General features: G+C 49.2%; 1 protein-coding gene across 1 annotated transcript; it reads right to left on the bottom strand.

The window, feature by feature from the left end:
* Positions 1–15,858: 15,858 nt before the first annotated feature.
* LOC119310882 (ethylene-responsive transcription factor ERF109-like) lies at positions 15,859–16,928 on the bottom strand. The gene has a single exon (XM_037586500.1). It carries the CDS (start codon positions 16,828–16,830, stop codon positions 16,057–16,059), a length of 774 nt encoding a protein of 257 aa, XP_037442397.1. The 5' UTR covers positions 16,831–16,928; the 3' UTR covers positions 15,859–16,056.
* Between the last annotated feature and the right edge of the window lie 363 nt (positions 16,929–17,291).

The raw sequence follows: 17,291 nt of genomic DNA, 5'->3' as shown, positions 1-17,291 counted from the left end.
GGTGAGGTCGAGGGGAGGGCGCGGGCAGGGGAGGAATACTGGCCCGGTGGTCGCTGGCGTTTCGAGGAAGATCGTCAACACTGACTGGCTGGAGGTAGATGAAGGCGATCTGCCTGTTCTTTGTACATCGGACGGTGTAGAAAAAATGGACTGACGTATTTGCTTTAAGTCAACTGTTATTTTCATAGAATCCTGTAGTAATTTAGTGTGCCGTGCATGTTGTAGAGCTATCATATGTCTCCCGTCATTTATTTCTCACCGACCTGCTATCTGCTACCTTTACACTATACTAATTGTTCACACACCTCACCCATACTCACACTATTGTTTTTTATGCATGGGTATTTCAGACTCTGACGCAGTGTTGATGAATGCAGAAAAGAAAAGACGGAAGTCGCTCCAATGTAATTCGAAGATAAGCACTAAGCGTTTCAGCGCTCCAATGGGTGCAGTGTCAGCAGTTGGAGACAGTAAACGTAGCTCTGCAGTTGATGATATCAATTGCCACACACAACCATCCCAGGTGCTTGCTTTAACTTCGCGCTGTGAAATGTGGTTGCATGTTGCATATGGTGTCTAGCTTGTATTGCTTCCAATTTGGTTAAATTGCATCTGCTTACTTTACACATTATACCTTTCATAATGACATGCCTTCTTGTTTTTGATACATACTACATATGTCTATTAACCATGTTCGTACATCAAACTAGTGCTCTTTTGTATCCCTCGTCAATCACTTATGATGAGACAGTCACCCGGGTGGGTTACTATGAAACTCCCTACTCATTTAAAGAGTGCAGTGTCATCCTCCCCACATGATTCTCAAGAAACAGCAAGGCTAAATGAAGATAGTCAACGTAGCTCTCTAGTTGATCACCGCAATTCCCCCACACCACCATCGCATGTGCTTGCTCTTACTTGGCAGTGTGATATGTGGTTGCATGTTGCATATGGTGTCTACCTTGTAATGCTTCTAATTAGGGTAAATTGCATCTGCTTAGTTAACACATTATACCTGTGAATATGACATGCCTTCCTGTTTTTGGTACATACTACGTCTTTCTATTAACCATGTTCTTACATCAAACTACTTTTCTTGTGTATCCCTCATCAATGCTCCTAATTTGTTAAATTGCATCTCCTTAGCTTACACATTATACATGTGAATATGACATGCCTTCCTGTTTTTGGTACATACTACATCTGCCTATCACACCATGTTCTTACATCAAACTACTGTTCTTGTGTATCCTGCATCTATCGCTTATGATGAGACAGTCACGCGCGTGGGTTAATATGAGACGCAATACTCTTATAAAGAATGCAATTTCATCCTGTCCACATGATTCTCAAGAAACAGCAAGCCTAAATGAAGATATTGAATGTAGCTCTGTACCTGAAGACCGCACTTCCCCTACACCACCATCACAGGTGCTTGCTCTAACTTCACAGTGTGATATGTGGTTGCATGCTGCATACGGTGTCTAGCTTGTAATGCTTCTAATTAGGTAAGATGCATCTGCTTAGTTTACACACTATACCTGTGAATATGACATGTCTTCCTATTTTTGGTACACACTGCATCTATGTGTTAACCTTGTTCTTACATGAAACTACCTCTCTTCTGTATCCTGCATCAATCACTTATGATAAGTCACCTTTATTCGTTGCGTATTGCATATTATTTCTAGCATGTTGCCATGTATTGCTTCTAATTTGGTCAAATACATTTGTTAGGGCACCCTTTTAATTTGGTAGAGTGATATTGGTTTCATCTTTCATATGGTTTCTAGCTTGCATCGATTCTAACAAGTTCAAGCACCTTGTGCTTAGTTTACACTTTATACATCATACATGTCAATATGTCACACCGTCCTATTTTTCATACATATTCCATCCTCCTATCATGCGACTGCCTTACATGAAAGTAGTGTTCGTCAGTATCATGCATCAATGAGTTCTGAAGAGCAAATTTTATTCCTTTTTCTTGTGGGTTTGACTTGACAAGGAAAAATCAAGAAAGAGGAAGGAAAAGAGTAAGGAAGGCGATGATGGTGGTCCTCTGCAGCAACGTAAATGGAGCATCTGTACCAATTCTCCTTGTACTGATAGTGCATTACAAGGTCCAAGTCTCCGCTCCCCTACTCCACCATGCAAGGTGCTTGCTCTAACTTGGCAGTGTGATATTTGGTTGCATTTTGCACATGCTATCTAGCTCGTATTGCTCCTAATTAGTGTAAACTACATCTGCTTAGATTACACATGATACATGTGAATATGACACGCTTTCCTGTTTTTGGTACATACTATATCTGTCTATCACACCATGTTCTTACATGAAACTACTCTTCTTGTGTATCCTGCATCAGTCACTTATGATGGGACACCTTTAAGTTGGCAGTGTGATATTGGTTTGCGTCTTGAATATGATTTCTAGCATGTATTGCTTCTAGTTTGATGAACACCCACCTATGATGAGACAGTTTTAACTTGGCAGAGTGATATTGATTGCACCTTCCATATGGTGTCTTGCAGTGTTTCTAATTTGTTGAAGTGCCTTCTGCTTAGTTACCACATCATAGGTGTGAATATGTCAAGCCGTCCATTTTTTCGTACATATTCCATCCTCGTATCATGACTTTGCCTTTCATCAGAGTAGTGTTTGTCAGTATCATGCATGAATGAGTTCTGAAGAGCGAATGATATTCCTTTTTCTTGTCAGTATGACCTCACAATGCAAAATCAATAAAGCTGAAGGAAATTGGCAAGTCACTGGATGATGGTGGTCCTTCCGAGCAACTGAAACGGAGGTTCTCTACAGATTCTACTCCGCCATCCTCCCAACAAGATTCTCAAGACAACGCAAGGCTAGACAGTCAACGTAGCTGTGTAGATGATGAGCATATCTCCCCTACTCCACCATCACAGGTGCTTGCTCTAACTTGGCACTATTATATGTGGTTGCATGTTGCATATGATGTCTAGCTTGTATTGCTTCTAACTTGAATTGCATCTGCTTACTTTACACATAATGCCTGTGAATATGACACGTGTTCCTGTTTCTAGAACATACGTGTACATGATGAGCACATCTCCCCTACTCCACCATCACAGGTGCTTGCTCTTACTTGGAACTGTTATATGTGGTTGCGTTTTCCGTATGATGTCTAGTTTGTATTGCTTCTGATTATGTTGAATTGCATCTGCGTAGCTTACAACTTATACCTGCAACGATCACTTACCCATAAGACACATTTAACTTGGGACTATGATGTAGGTTGCATCTTGCATTGTCTTCTAGCTTGTACTGCTTCTAATTTCTTGAAATGGCACTTACGACGAGACACTTTTTACCTGATAGAGTGATATTGGTTGCGTGTTCGTATGGTGCCTAGCTTTCATTTCTTCTAATTTTGTTGAAATACCTTCAGCTTACTGTTTTTTCATACATATTCCATCCTCCTATCGTACGTGTGAATATGAAACGCTGTCTTTTTTTGTATATATTCCATCCTCCTATCTTGCGCTTGCCTTACATCAAAGTAGTGTTCGTCTGTATCATGCATCAACCAGTTATGCAGAGCTAATTTTATTCATTTTCTTGTGGTTTTGACTTCATAAGGCAATATCAGAAAATAGGAAGGAAAAGAGTAAGTTAGGGGATGTTGGTGGTCCTCCGCACCGACGCAAACAGAGACTCTCTAGATTTGCCACTGCTACTGCTAATGAAGTTGAAGTCCCAAGTCTACATGCTGAGTTCATCTCCTGTACTCCACCATCGCAGGTGCTTGCTCTAAGTTGACAGTGTGATAATTGGTTTCATGTTGCCTATGTTGTCTAGCCTGTATTTCTTCTATTTTGATTAAATTGCACCTGCCGAGTTTATACGTTATACATGTGCATATGACATGGCTTTCTGTGTCTAGAATACACTGCATCTATCTATCATACCATGTTCTTACATCAAAGTACTATTGTTGTGTACCCCGCATCAGTCACTCATGATTGGACACTTTTAACATGGCAGTTTGATAGTGGTTGCATCTTGCATTGATTTCTACATTGTACTGCTTCTAATTTTTCGAATTACCACTTATGACAAGACACTTTTAACTTGCCAGAGTAATATTGGTTGCATCTTTCATATGGTGTCTAGCTTGCATTACTTCTATTTTCTTGAAAATCCTTCTACTTAGTTTGCACATCGTAGCTGTGAATATGTCATGACGTCCTGTTTTCTTACATATTCCATCCTCATACGGTTGTCTTACATCAAAGTATTTCTTGTCTGTATCATGCATCAATGAGTTCTGAAGAGTGATTTTATTCTTTTGTGTTGTGGGTACAGCTTAACATGGCAAAGTCAAAAAAGAGCAAGGAAAATAATATAGTAGGGAGTGTTGTTACTCGTCGGGTGAAACGGAAAAGGATCTGCTGGTACTTATAGTGCAGTAGAAGGTCCAAGTCCACCGGCTAAATCTACAAACACAGTATCACCTGCTCCACCAGCTGCAGCATCCGCTTCAATTGTACCAGCATCTCAACCAGTTACTCGTTTGTTTGCTCCGGAACTGGCCAGTTCCCAAGCTGCCTTCACACCTAACACTACTTCTGAAGCATTGCTGGCACAACAAGACTTGGCAAGATCAGATGAACCTCATGAGCATCAACACCAAGACGGTACCTGACCAAGTCAAGTTGCAGTTGCATGCTCCTTTATATGTACTCTCACAGTTTGATCTACACTAACACTTTCCATATTCGTTGTTGAACTAGCACCACGGCTCAAGCGGAAACAGACATCAGGGATAATGCTTGATAGATTAACAAAATCTAAAGGAGGAAGAATGGAGATCCATTTTGAGGCAGGTTTAAAAAGGCCACGTGATGCTACAGAGTCAGCCAAGTTAGTACCAGAGGCAGCCGTTGCCGTTAGGTGTCATGCACGTATCCTCCCAACGTGGATCTAGTACAGGAATGGGAAAGACAATACCCAGTTTAACACCTTCCTTGACCATTTATCCGTAAGTAATGTTATTCATCGCAATTGGTAATATTGTCTTGCTCTGTCCCATACTTTCTAGCTTCCTCCTAATAAGACTCACATTCTTTTTTCAACAGATGAGGTTCAAGTTGGATCCGAAAGATGATGCAACTAAACAAGCATGCACTCATGTTTTTCAATCTGCTCTGCGACAGTATCGGTACCATCTTAGAAAATCTCACTTTGAAGGCAAGGCTAACAATGAAATCGCCCAAACATCTCCAGTGGAATATATTACAAATGAAGACTGGACAGCCCTCATTAAACACTGGTCTGATCCAAAGTATCAGGTAGGCTATATGTATTTGATCAGACCACATATTGAACTTGTATTTATGTATGTGCCTTACAAGTGTATCTTGTTCTAGGCTAACTGTTTGAAGCACAAAACCAACCGTTCTAAAGTGAAATTCCAACAAACAACAGGATCTCGTAACTATAATGCACATTGCGAGTCTCTTGTAAATAGCTGCTACTTCCTTCTTTTTTGTGTGCCATATTATCGTATCTATATTGACTTGTTCCAAATACAAAGGAAAGCCCGTGCGGACCAAAAAGAACCTGAACCGAATGCAGTGCAAATCTTCAAGGATTGCCACACCAACAAGATGAAGGGCATGAACACACCAGTTCAAGCCGCTGTTGTAAGTCCTTACTCCTCCTGCCTTGAACTGATTGGTACTGCGATGTGTTCATTTAACTACTTGGTTTGCAGCCAATGTCAGTTACTCTGTTCACTTTTATACACAGTTGTCTTAACGTATCATTTCACCTTACATGGTTTAAAAGAGATGAAGGATATTCTTCTGGTCTTGATCTGTAATCTAGTTGTTATGTTCACGTGCGCACACAATGATAAAATAGCCTGTTTGTTTTATATCTGTTTGTCCATGATATGAATGATGTCATACTATGTTCATCCTACTTTAAACCATGTCTCTTTATCCTTAGATGTCAACGAATGTGAGGAAATAGACAATACAGTAGGCATGCTACATGGAGATATGTTCCGAAAGTGATTTTATTATGTAGTTGGCACTACAATACATGCTAATGTATTACAGTAGTTCACCAAAATAAGTTATGTATAAACGTTTAACCTACTTTGTTTGTTTTTGTCTCATTAGTAAATTATCTGGTACACTAAACTACAAGTTCAAACTTTCAGGAAGCTATGTAACAAATGATTGAACAGCCACAACCACCTGAAGGTGACGAGGCTACGACAGGCACAATGTCACCTCTTGCTGCAGTGCGTCAGTATCTCTCCACTAACAGTGCAAAAAGCACCTTCCTGCGTAATTCTGGGTTGGTTGTCAAGGTAACCTCGTCCAAATCGCCTTCTGAACAAAATCTTCCTGCTAGACAGAGTGATATATTTGTGCTCCAGGCACAAGTCCAATCCCTAATGGACGTTGTTTCGGAAACAAGAATAGTGGTTGAGAAATGTCGTCAAGATATGAATGGTTTTGAAACCAGACTATCAGGCATTCGCTTCGTTGTTCAAGAGCAATGGCGGAAAAAAGGTGGAGATCATGCTGCTCCATCAGATTCTACAGCCTGAAACATTAGCACTCAGGTCAAATGATCTGTGCTTCTATACATCTGATGGTGCTTTTATCTGGAAGGACTGTAAACTTTATGCCAACAGGCCTTTTGTTGTATGGTTGGAATTTATTTTGTTGTGATACAACATTTATGATGCTGCCACAGGCTGCAGTAATTACGACGCTATTTTTGTATAGTGTAGGTTTATCTTAGTAATGTATTCGGCCGAAAGCTTCGTACGAGCCCAACATGCCAACATTCGTCGGGCCCATTCCAATTGGGCTAAAAACGATTACGGGCCGAAATTGGCATGTATCCCACTAAAAATATCTGGGCCTAAATCAACATAAGCTTTCATATTTTTCTGATAAGCCTTTGCCCATAGTGGGCCTTTAACAGGCCTAAACATAATTTGGACCCTCAGTAAAATTAGGCCTTTTACAGGTGTAAATACGTCAAGCCCATAAAAAACATGAGCCTTTAATAGACCGGAAGTGAGAGTGGGCCCTGATTGTGCCAAATAACCCACTGGACTTAGCAGGCCGAAATGCTGGCCCATTTACGATGCGGATCTTTGACAGGCCAAAATTCGGACGGGCCGTAAATGTGCCGACCTAATACACGGGCCTTTAACGGGCCGGAACTTTGGTCGGGCTAGATTATCGCCATTTTTATATGGGCCGTTAATGGGCCCGATATGACATTGGGCCACATATGGCCCATGGTTTACGTCCGACGTTAACAGACCGGAAATGACAACAGGCCGAAAGTGGCCCAAATCTATAGTGGGCCTCTAACAGGCCGAATGTCACACATGGCCGAATATGACCCAAATCCTTTACGGTCATTTATGGGCCGAAAGTTTTCATGGCCTGTAATTCGGCCCAATTACTTAGCGGACAGTTAACGGGCCAGAAGTGACCATGGGCCGCATTGATGAGAAGTTTAGGACAGGCCATTGGCGGGCCAATTTGACAGAGAATGTTGGGCCTTTAGCTGGGTCGGCCCATTATGGTCTGCAGAATCTTGTGGGCCTTTAGCTAGGCCGGCCCATTGTGGTCCGCAAAATCTTGTGGGCCTTTAGCTGGGCCGGCCCATTATGGTCCGCTAAATTTTGTGGGTCTTTAGCTTGGCCAGCACATTATAGCCCGCTAAATCTTATGGGCCTTCGGTTGGCCCGGCCCATTTAAACTTTGTGGGCCACTTTTAGGCCAGTCCACGTGTCAACATATCATAGGTCATCTCGACCGTTGGATGAGTGACACCTGTGCCAACGCGGAGCTGACGCGTGGATCCGTCGGCCAATCAAAATTTTACATGTGGAAAATCCCCATTGGTCGGGGCTATTAACGGGTTATCGGATCCAAAACCTGACCCGATAGCTTAACGGCGTTCCGTTACGGTGGATGCCACATGTCGGTCACCCTTGACGAAAGCACTTCTGTGACGCGCGATTTATCGTCATGGAAGTGGACACTCCCGTGATGATAATTTTGGTAATGTCATGGAACACTTCTACGACAACACAAGTATGACTATCTTGATTCTGTCTAAATTTGTCATGGATGTACATGCATGACAAAAAACGCGACCTACTGTGACAAACATGTATCATCACGGAAGTGTATTTTTTTGTAGTGTTCATGATGTTCCTCGGCGCACCTGCTGCGGATGTTCGCCATGTTTTGCCAGGACAATAGCGACCATGAGTTCAAGTACCTCCACGTCTTGAAACGGATCGACAAGTGCAAGAAGTGGGCGGATGTCCGGTGCACCCTCACCAAGGCCAAGGAGACGTACAAGCCGGACATGCCGACGCCGGGCGCGGCTGACGGACGTCCGAACGGCAACAAAGGGGCCAAGAAGACGAATGCCGAGTCGGCTACTACACGCGTGCAAGAGTCCATCGAGCATTGCCTCACCGACGCCAAGACCCGGGCCGCCCAGCAGGAAGAGAAAATTGAGGCGTGGTGGTCGGCGTTCATGACGAATAACATCGTCAAGCTCGAATAGCTCCGGACCAACATCGCCGCGAAGAAGAGGAACACCGACTTGGCTTTCCTGATGGGCAGGGCAGACATACTCTGGAGCGACGACGAGCAGTTCAAGGCATGGTACCTGGTGGAGCGCGGCCTCATCCTGAACCAGATGCCGGCGACAGCGCTGCCAACTCCAACGCCGCCAACTCCAATGCCAACGCCACCGCCAAGCCCGAGCGATGATGCCTCCACAACACCCAACAGCACAGAAGCCGCTCCGCCGCCGGCCAGCACAGAAGCCGCGCCGATTCCGCCCAGCCCGGGCATGCCGACGCCGGAGGCCGAAACCGCCGTTTGATGCATTGCCTATGCATCCTTTCTTTTTATACGCTGAACTTTTCATTTGATCGCCGAACTGTGGCAACTTGGTCACCAAGTTGATCGCCGACTGTGGCGCTGATCGCCGGAATCGTGGCGTTTTTTGAAGCGGGAATGGACCAAGTTTGAATTTACGACGCCTTGGGGAGGCACCTGGGGGCATGGCTGGGACCTAGATCGTCCCCAGGACCTAAAAATCGCTGGGCGAGCGCCCGAAAGAGCTCCAGTCTATGCGCTGGGGGGCCGAACGAGTGGAGATGCTCTAACCATCTCAGATGCCAAAGTATCATGTACTGCTTGTATCGGCAACGTGTTGTGTGCAAAGCTTGCTGCCATCTCTAGGCCTCTGTCTCAACGGAACACACTTATTTAAACCCAAAAATTTGCTGAAACAACGGTTGAGAAATCCTAGAAGTAGTGTTTTGACGCAGCAGGGAGTAAGATTGTACTTTTTTTTCGGGAAACTCGATTTATTCATCTTCAGTCATGGTAGTACAACAAACACCAGAAATAATAAAAATTACATCCAGATTCATAGACAACCTAGCGATGACTACAAGCACTGAAGCGACCGAAGGCGCGCCGCCGTCATCGCCCCTCCCTCGTCGGTGCCGGGCACAACTTGTTGCAGTAGACCGCCGGGAAATCGTCGTGCTAAGGTCCCATATGACTAACGCACAACGGCGAATTCCGAATATTTAAAACCAAGATACTTAAGGCATGTTCGGCAATCCACCACTCCCAGAAATACGAGAATCTGCGGAGCATCTCTTTCTCCACTCCGTATTTTCAACTGAAGCTCGGGCCGCTCCAGGAGCGGAGTCATGCGGAGTGGTGAGACTCCGAACAGGCTCTTAAAGTAGTATATTGGGAAGCAAAAGAAACAAAAGAAGCAACTTTCAATGCTAGCCACAAGAAATGTACATGGGTAAAGAGGTTAAAGTAAAAAAACACATGTTGAATTGATGATCCGCATGCATAATTAACTCATGTGTTAGAGCATCTCCACCAGACGTCCGATATCAGCGTCGCGCCCAAAAATCGCAAGGTTAGGGCATCTCCAGCCGCGCCCCCAACAGGCCCTCCCCAGGCGATTTTGCCGCGCCGGCAACAAAAAAAGGCCCCAGTCGTGCCACCAGAAGCCCGTTTTTTGCCGGCTCGGGCCAAAACTGGTGCCGGCGGACCCAGGCCGAACCCGGCGCCCTGGGGGCGCTTGGGGAGCCGGCGCAAGCGAAAAAGGCGTGTGGGCCCGCCCTGGAAGCGACCCGAGGGTCTTTTCCCGCCGTTTCTTGACGCTTTTCCCTCGCATCTCTCCCGCTCGCTCGCCTTTCTCCCGCCATTCTATCCCTTTCTCCCGCTCGCTCGCCTTCCTCCCGCCAAACCCCCTCCCGCTCGCCGCGAAGAAGCACGCCATGCCGCCGAAGAAGTACGCCATGCCGCGCGCGGCGGCAACCGCTACTGGCGCCGTGGCCCAGCCGAAGCCGAGGAAGCCGAGGGCGCCGCCATCGAAGCCACCGGGCCTGTCGAACGTCGAGTGGAGGGTGGAAGTTCAGCGGCGCGAAGCGGTCACCGCCGACAGGAGGAACAGGGCCATAGCCAAGAAGGCCCGCGACAACGCGGCGCGCGCGGCGGCGTCTTCCTCATCGGTCGACCAGGCGGGGATGAACCCACCCATCGTCAGCCACGCCCAGTACGCGCCCTGGGGATAGCAAGGCGCCGGATCTCCATGGGGTTCATCATCGCCCGGCTGCTACGCCGACGGCGACGCGCACGGCGGGTTCAACCCAAACATGACCTTCCCTCATGGTCACCCCGCTACGCGCACGCCCTCGCCCGCCTTCGTCGGCGTGCAGTACCCTCCATACAACTACTCGTCGCCCGCCTCCTACGCGTCCACACCGACGCCCCATCTCTACCGCGGACCACTACCCTTCTCGCACCTCGGCGACACCGACGACACGGGAGCCGACATGGACGACATCATCGCGACAGGATCGACCGCGGCCGCCGAGTCTCCCGGGTTCGCCACCCAGGACGAGGTAGTGGACCTCAATGGTGACATGGAGGCCGAGCTCGGTTACGTCTACGGCGACGACGCGCAGGAACCCGAGAAGGAGGAGGACGAGGAGGAACCGGCCCCTGTTCCGACGAAGGGGCGCCAGAAGAAGAAGAAGCGGGCGGCTAGGTCAGGCGAACCGCGCATCAAGTGGACGTCCAAGGAGGAGGAATGCCTCGCCGAAGCATGGAAAGTCGTCTGCCTCGACCCGACCACCGGCGCGAACCAGAGCTTGGACACGTACTGGGACCGCATCAAGGCCGAGTTGGACGAGCGGAAGCTCGTCGACCCCTACTTCAAAGGCGTGTACATGCAGCGCGGCTCCAAGGCGATGGCGAACCATTGGGGGCGTATCCAGTTGGCGTGCAACAAATGGCATGGAATCGTCGAGGAGGTCGCGGCTCGCCCGGAGAGCAGCGCCAACATTGAGGATCAGGTACGCACGCCGTTCGCCCGCATATCTTCGTCCCCTACGCCCGCCGCCCGCCAACTGTTTCTCTCCGCGCAGCTGCTGCGTATGTTCGCCATGTATCGGGGCGACAACCAAGACGCCGACTTCAAGCACCTCCACGTCTACAAGCGCATTGACAAGTGCGAGAAGTGGGCGGAAGTCCGACGTGCCCTCGACAAGGCCAAGGAGACATACAAGCCAGACGCGACGACTCCGAGCGCGTCAGAGGGACGGTCGGACGGCCACAAGTTGGCAAAGAAGGGGAAAAGTGCCGACACGGCAACCACGCGAGTGCAGGAGTCCATCGAGCATTGCCTCGCCGACGCCCAGGCCCGGGCCGTCCTACGCGAAGAGAAGACCGAGGCGCGGTGGTCGTCGCTTATGAAGAACAACGCCATCAAGCTCGACCTGCTCCGGACGAACGTCGCCGCGAAGAAGAGGAACACCGACATGGCTTTTGTGATGAGCGGGGCGGACATGCTCCAGAGCAATGACGAGAAGCTCAATGCGTGGTACCTGGTGCAGCGCGGCCTCATCCTGAACGAGCTGCCGACGGCAACGCCGACGACGCCGATGACGCCCACGACCACACGGACGCCAAGCCCGGATGGCGCCTCTACATCGCCGCCCAGCAGTGCCGAAGCCGCGCCGACGCAGCCCTGCAATGAAGCAGGTCCGACACCGACGAGCCCGCGCACGCCGACTCCGCCAACGCCTGGAGCCGACCAAGCCGAGTGATTCGTTGCGCACGGCGCCCCTCTGTTTTTTGTAACGCCAGACTACGTCCGATCGCTGGATTTGCGGCGTCTTTTGAGAGCGGGAACGACCAAGTTTGAATTTCCCGCATCCTGGGGCCGGCGCGTGGGCGCGTGACTGGGAGCTAGGTCGCCCTCAGGGGCCGAACTAGCGCCGGCACACCCCCAGGCCGCTCTATTTAGGCGCCCTGGGGGGCCGAACGGCTGGAGATGCCCTTAGCACGCGCGGAGTTAAAAAGAGCACTCCAGCGGACGCTGCATAATAGAGCACGCTCTAAAAAGTGTTCAGCACGCCAGATGAAACTGGACTAGAAGCTGTATATTTGGGGCGTGAACTCCAGCGCGCTAAACTTCTCACGCACGCTGAAAAGTGTCACGTGCGCCCTTGGCCGTCGGCCTCCTCGCGTGTGCGGGCCGCCGACCTCCTCGCGTGCGCGCGCCGGCTGGGCGCGAGCACGGTCACGACATGGCGGCCCGGCCACGGGCGGTGGGGCATGGGCGCGGCTTCAAAAGAATTCGCTTTTAAATGCATACCAGGCGACGTGCCCCGGTGCCCGGTCCCTGTTTGGAACAAATCAACAAAAGGCTGGCTGCTGGTGTACATGGGTGCGCACTGAGCCACGGAGATGGCTCTTCGCTCTCGCTCACGACACGCCCATGATGAACTGAAAGCGATGCTGACAGATCGGAGACAGCTCCTCCCTCCTGAGCCGCGGGGCGTCCACGGCTGGATATTTTTTGTTCTCCGGTCAATGTCGAAAACGCCAATACTATCTCTTTGTGCTGACAACAGTGACAAGTGATTGTGTGACGGTACGCTTCGCTGCGCAGACTACTACTGTGCTTTCGATTGTTGGTGTTTAGCGTCGTGCATGACGCGTGTGAGGCCTGCGTTGCAAGTTGTGACTTGTATGGTGTATGTTTTCATGTTGTGACTTTTTTAGGTAAATGTCGCTGCTGTATTCACGAAGTTCAGGATCTCGTTTGCGATCACATCCAGAATGCACTCAGACAGCGATCCAAACCAAACCTTACAAAGTTCTTCTCCTACCTCCTAACTTAGCTAATTTATGCGCGGCAACATTCGAGAGTGCCAAACCCATAAGACCCTAAAATCGACCAAACTTTGTAGCATGGTCTTTATCTCCTCCAGCCAAGGTCATAAGGCAGACATGTTCTTCTCTGGAGTGTTGACGGTTTGCACGAGAGCCTGGCTATCCAGCTCCACATGTACCTTCTATACATTAATCTCCGTCGCGACCAAAGGAGCACGCTTGCATGCCATGATCTTTGCCGCTTCAGATCAGCAACCTTTGGGAAGAAGTGACACACACTGGCGAGGAAGCCCCTATTACTATCCCGGAGTACAGCTCCTCCTCCTCCCTTTGCACCATGCCTTGAAATTGCACCATCCGCATTTGCTTTGACCCACCCTTCCTCGACTTGTATGGTGTAGACGTGACACTTCCGGGTTCTGTGTGGTGTCAATCCGTTTATTAAAAATACTCCCTCGGTCTCAAAATAAATGTCACTGATTTAGTACTTAATCATCAACACATATTTTGAGAGAGGGAGTGGTAATCATTCAAATCAATTAGCAAAAAATCAGATGAAGACCGTAACTATCCTGGAACATGACATGCCGTGACTCGCCAACCTAATTACCAATACATGCTCCACGCAAATGTCATAGTTCTCATTCCTCCTCGAGACAACGTCCATGACTTCTCCATGACTGGCAACCAACGAAGACTTTACTGTAGCCAATGCGAAAGTCCACATGGACCTGTGCCAAATAGCCGGGCACACACGCAAGCGGCTAGATATCTTCGTTTTTGTAGGCGAGCAACAATGGGAAAATATGCAAGGTGCATACCACATTATATCGTGTGGAAACTCAATGAGCACTCATGTTAGTAAGCAAACTAAAACAACCTCGACGTAACCGAACCACCACTCGACGTCGTCGACTTGGATGCACACATGTCGACCACACTGTCGTCTGCCTCCATCCCCGATAGAAGGGCGAGCAAGATAAAAAGAGCCTTCCCTCTGGCTGGACACATTGCTTAACCCAGCCTCGGGAAAGTGACGTTAGGTCGATGTCATCGCCTAACCCAGACGGATAGGCTTTTACGCGAAGCGTGGTTTGATGGTGGGAGAGGTAATAAACTCCAGCTGCCACACTGCTGAATGGACGCTATGATAGAGCTAAAATACTTTACCCAAGAGCAACCTTCTTCGAATGGCACATCGAACTCATGGATGAGCCTCAAGATAGCAACTCCGAACAAGTGACAGAATCAAGAGCAATCTTGTTCTTTCAGTTGTAAACATATGACAACATAGGCGCGTTCTGGTTGCACCACCGCCGGTGTGTGATCAAATGTGGGAGTGGTACATTATATATTTTTTTTCATCGGCAAAAGGTTTGATGGTACGGTTTTCCTATGTAATATTCAACTTACATGCATGTATTACAATTAACGCCAAATGTGTAACATTAAAAACCAAGTTACTTAAAAAACCAGAAACAAAAAGAGCAACTTTCAGTCCTAGCAGAAAAAAAATTGTACAATAATAAGGGAGTAAAATTGCTAAATAGGTTAGGGTAAAAACACAAGATGAGTTGAACATCATAAGGTAAACAAGTTAAATATGTTTTTACGGTTAGTAAACAAGTGAAATTGCATGCATAATAATTTAACTCATATAACTATCCCGGCTGCTAAGCATATATATGTCCTATCGAATATACGTTTTTTTAGTGATGCACCACAGGAATGAGAATGATGTTGCAAAAGGAAATCGCTTTCGAGTGCACGGACCGTTGCCATCTTGGTGTCCCATCCTAGAAATGAATCTAACGATCAACAAAAAAGGCCAATGCGCACGAGGCATGGGGCATCCTAGAAATTTGCGGGTTGCTGTTGAAGATGCCCTAATCTGAGAGCTAGTGGTTAGATTAGGGTAAATCTACTGTACATATACACCACCCGATTCTCATACCAATGCGCAATTGTTAGCGTTAGTTAGCAGCAGAGCTCGTGAGTAAAATCCGTTTAGTTCTTCGACCAACTTTGTTTTAGACGTTGCAATTTTACAGTGTGGTCTCTTTGGCTATGGTTAAACACAATTTTCCCATTGATCGGGAACGAGCTTTGCTTACTGCTCCCGGTCAACAACACTTTGGATGGGGGCTAGCTCAACACGAGGATCTAGGAGCCTTCATGTCTGTTGATTGATCTGCTGCACATTGATATGTCGACGACCACCCCTCTGCCGACGGCCGTCGTAGGCATATAGTTTGCGATGCCGACGGCCGACCTATGCCAACGACCCCCGTCAGCATTGATGGATATATGCCGACGGCCTGACCTGGGCCGTCGGGATACATCCATCTATGCCGACGGGGGTTGTCCGCATAGATGAGGCTGTCGACAATTGGGTAAATTCTGGTAGTGAGTTAGCAGCAGAGCTCGTGAGTAAAATCCGTTTAGTTCTTCGACCAACTTTGTCTTAGACGTTGCAATTTTACAGTGCGGTCTCTTTCAGGGGCGGAGCTACGTGAGGGCCAACACGTGCCCTGGCCCGCCCAACCTAGCAGGATTTTCGTAGTTGTACATCCAGTTTTGAGGCGTGGAACATCAACGCAAGGGTAATTTCTATAGCTCCGCCCGCCCAATGTTTTGCTTCAAGCTCCGCCACTGGTCTCTTTGGCTATGGTTAAACACATTTTTTTCCATTGATCGGGTCGCTATTTATAACCGAAGCTAGGACGCGTGCTAACCAGGATCTAGGAGCCTTCATGTCTGTTGATTGTGCTGCTGCACACTGACACTAGTCTAACTGCAAGCTAACATTTGTCTAGCACTACAAATAGGCACCCAATCGTCTCTGTCCAAGGTGTTGTCGATCGGGAGCTGTAAGCAGAGGTCGCTCTCGTCCAGCTTCGTCAAGTCCACCAAGCCGTCCCAGAGCAGATCCCCTGTTTCCTCCTCATCCGCGCTGCGTGGCGAAGGCGACGGCGAGCACGCGTCTGACTTGGCCGGGGCGGCATTGCCGCTGCCGCCTAGCTGCTGCTGCTGCTCCGGGAAGGAGAAGTTGAGCTTGGCGCGCGGGCCGCGGAACTCGACGGCGGCGCGGTCGTAGGCCCTGGCGGCGTCCTCGGCCGTGTCGAAGGTCCCGAGCCACACCCGCACGGCGCGGCGCGGGTCGCGGATCTCCGCCGCCCACTTGCCCCAGGGCCGCTGCCTGACGCCGCGGTACTGGTTCTTCTTGTTCCTCCGCCTCCTCTGCGGCCCGCGAGCGGTCGCCGCTCTCGGCGCGTCCGATGCCGCGATCGCGCCGGTGGCCACCGCGCCGAAGAACTCGCACCCGAGGCACCCGTCCATCCCGCACGCCGTGCACGCCTGCTTGCTCGCCGGGAAGAAGAACTCCGGCGCCGGCGTGGTGTACCCGGAGATGACGTGCAGCAGCGCGGCGACCGTGACGCTCTGCTCCTGCTCTGGCGAGAAAACCCTGCCGGCGAACGGCAGCGGTGGCTCGGCGGCCGCGGAGCTCGGGTCCTCCTCGAAGTGGCCGTCGAACCGGATCATGAACTGCCGGCTCTCCTCCATTGACGCCGAGACGCTGAAGGTCTGTGTGTTCTTGGTGCCGCCGATTGGCTGATTGTGTCTTGAGCTGAGTGATGGCTAGAGGCTGGAGCTAAGCTTGGTGGTGATGGTCGTTTGAAGTGAGAGTCCGGGCAGGGGAGAGGTATATATATGCTCCGGTCGACGTCGCAGGAGACGCGGCGCATGCAGAACAGAGGGCACCGACCATTTTTTTGGATGGGGGCTAGCTCATCAACGCGTGCGAAACGTGCGCGTTCGGGGTGACCGGATATGTTTATTCCGGTATTGCCCTCCAGGGGAGAGACAGCCGAGCCGAGCCGACAGCGTCTGCGTGTGGACGCGAGGGGGTCGCCACTCGCCAGCAGTGACGCTAGTGGAAGAGAGTGGGATCGGGATGTGATGGACCTATGGCCCATGGGGGCCCTGGAATCATTACGGATAAGGTCGGTCCGTCAGTCCGTCTG

The sequence above is a fragment of the Triticum dicoccoides genome, chromosome 1B (assembly GCF_002162155.2).
Source record: "Triticum dicoccoides isolate Atlit2015 ecotype Zavitan chromosome 1B, WEW_v2.0, whole genome shotgun sequence".
NCBI lineage: Eukaryota > Viridiplantae > Streptophyta > Magnoliopsida > Poales > Poaceae > Triticum > Triticum dicoccoides.
Note: the sequence above shows the minus strand (reverse complement) of the source record. Positions and strands in the feature narration are given on the sequence as shown.

Excerpts from the sequence above, each read along its gene's own strand:
- LOC119310882 (XM_037586500.1), bottom strand. The coding sequence starts at position 16,830 with ATGGAGGAGAGCCGGCAGTTCATGATCCGGTTCGACGGCCACTTCGAG.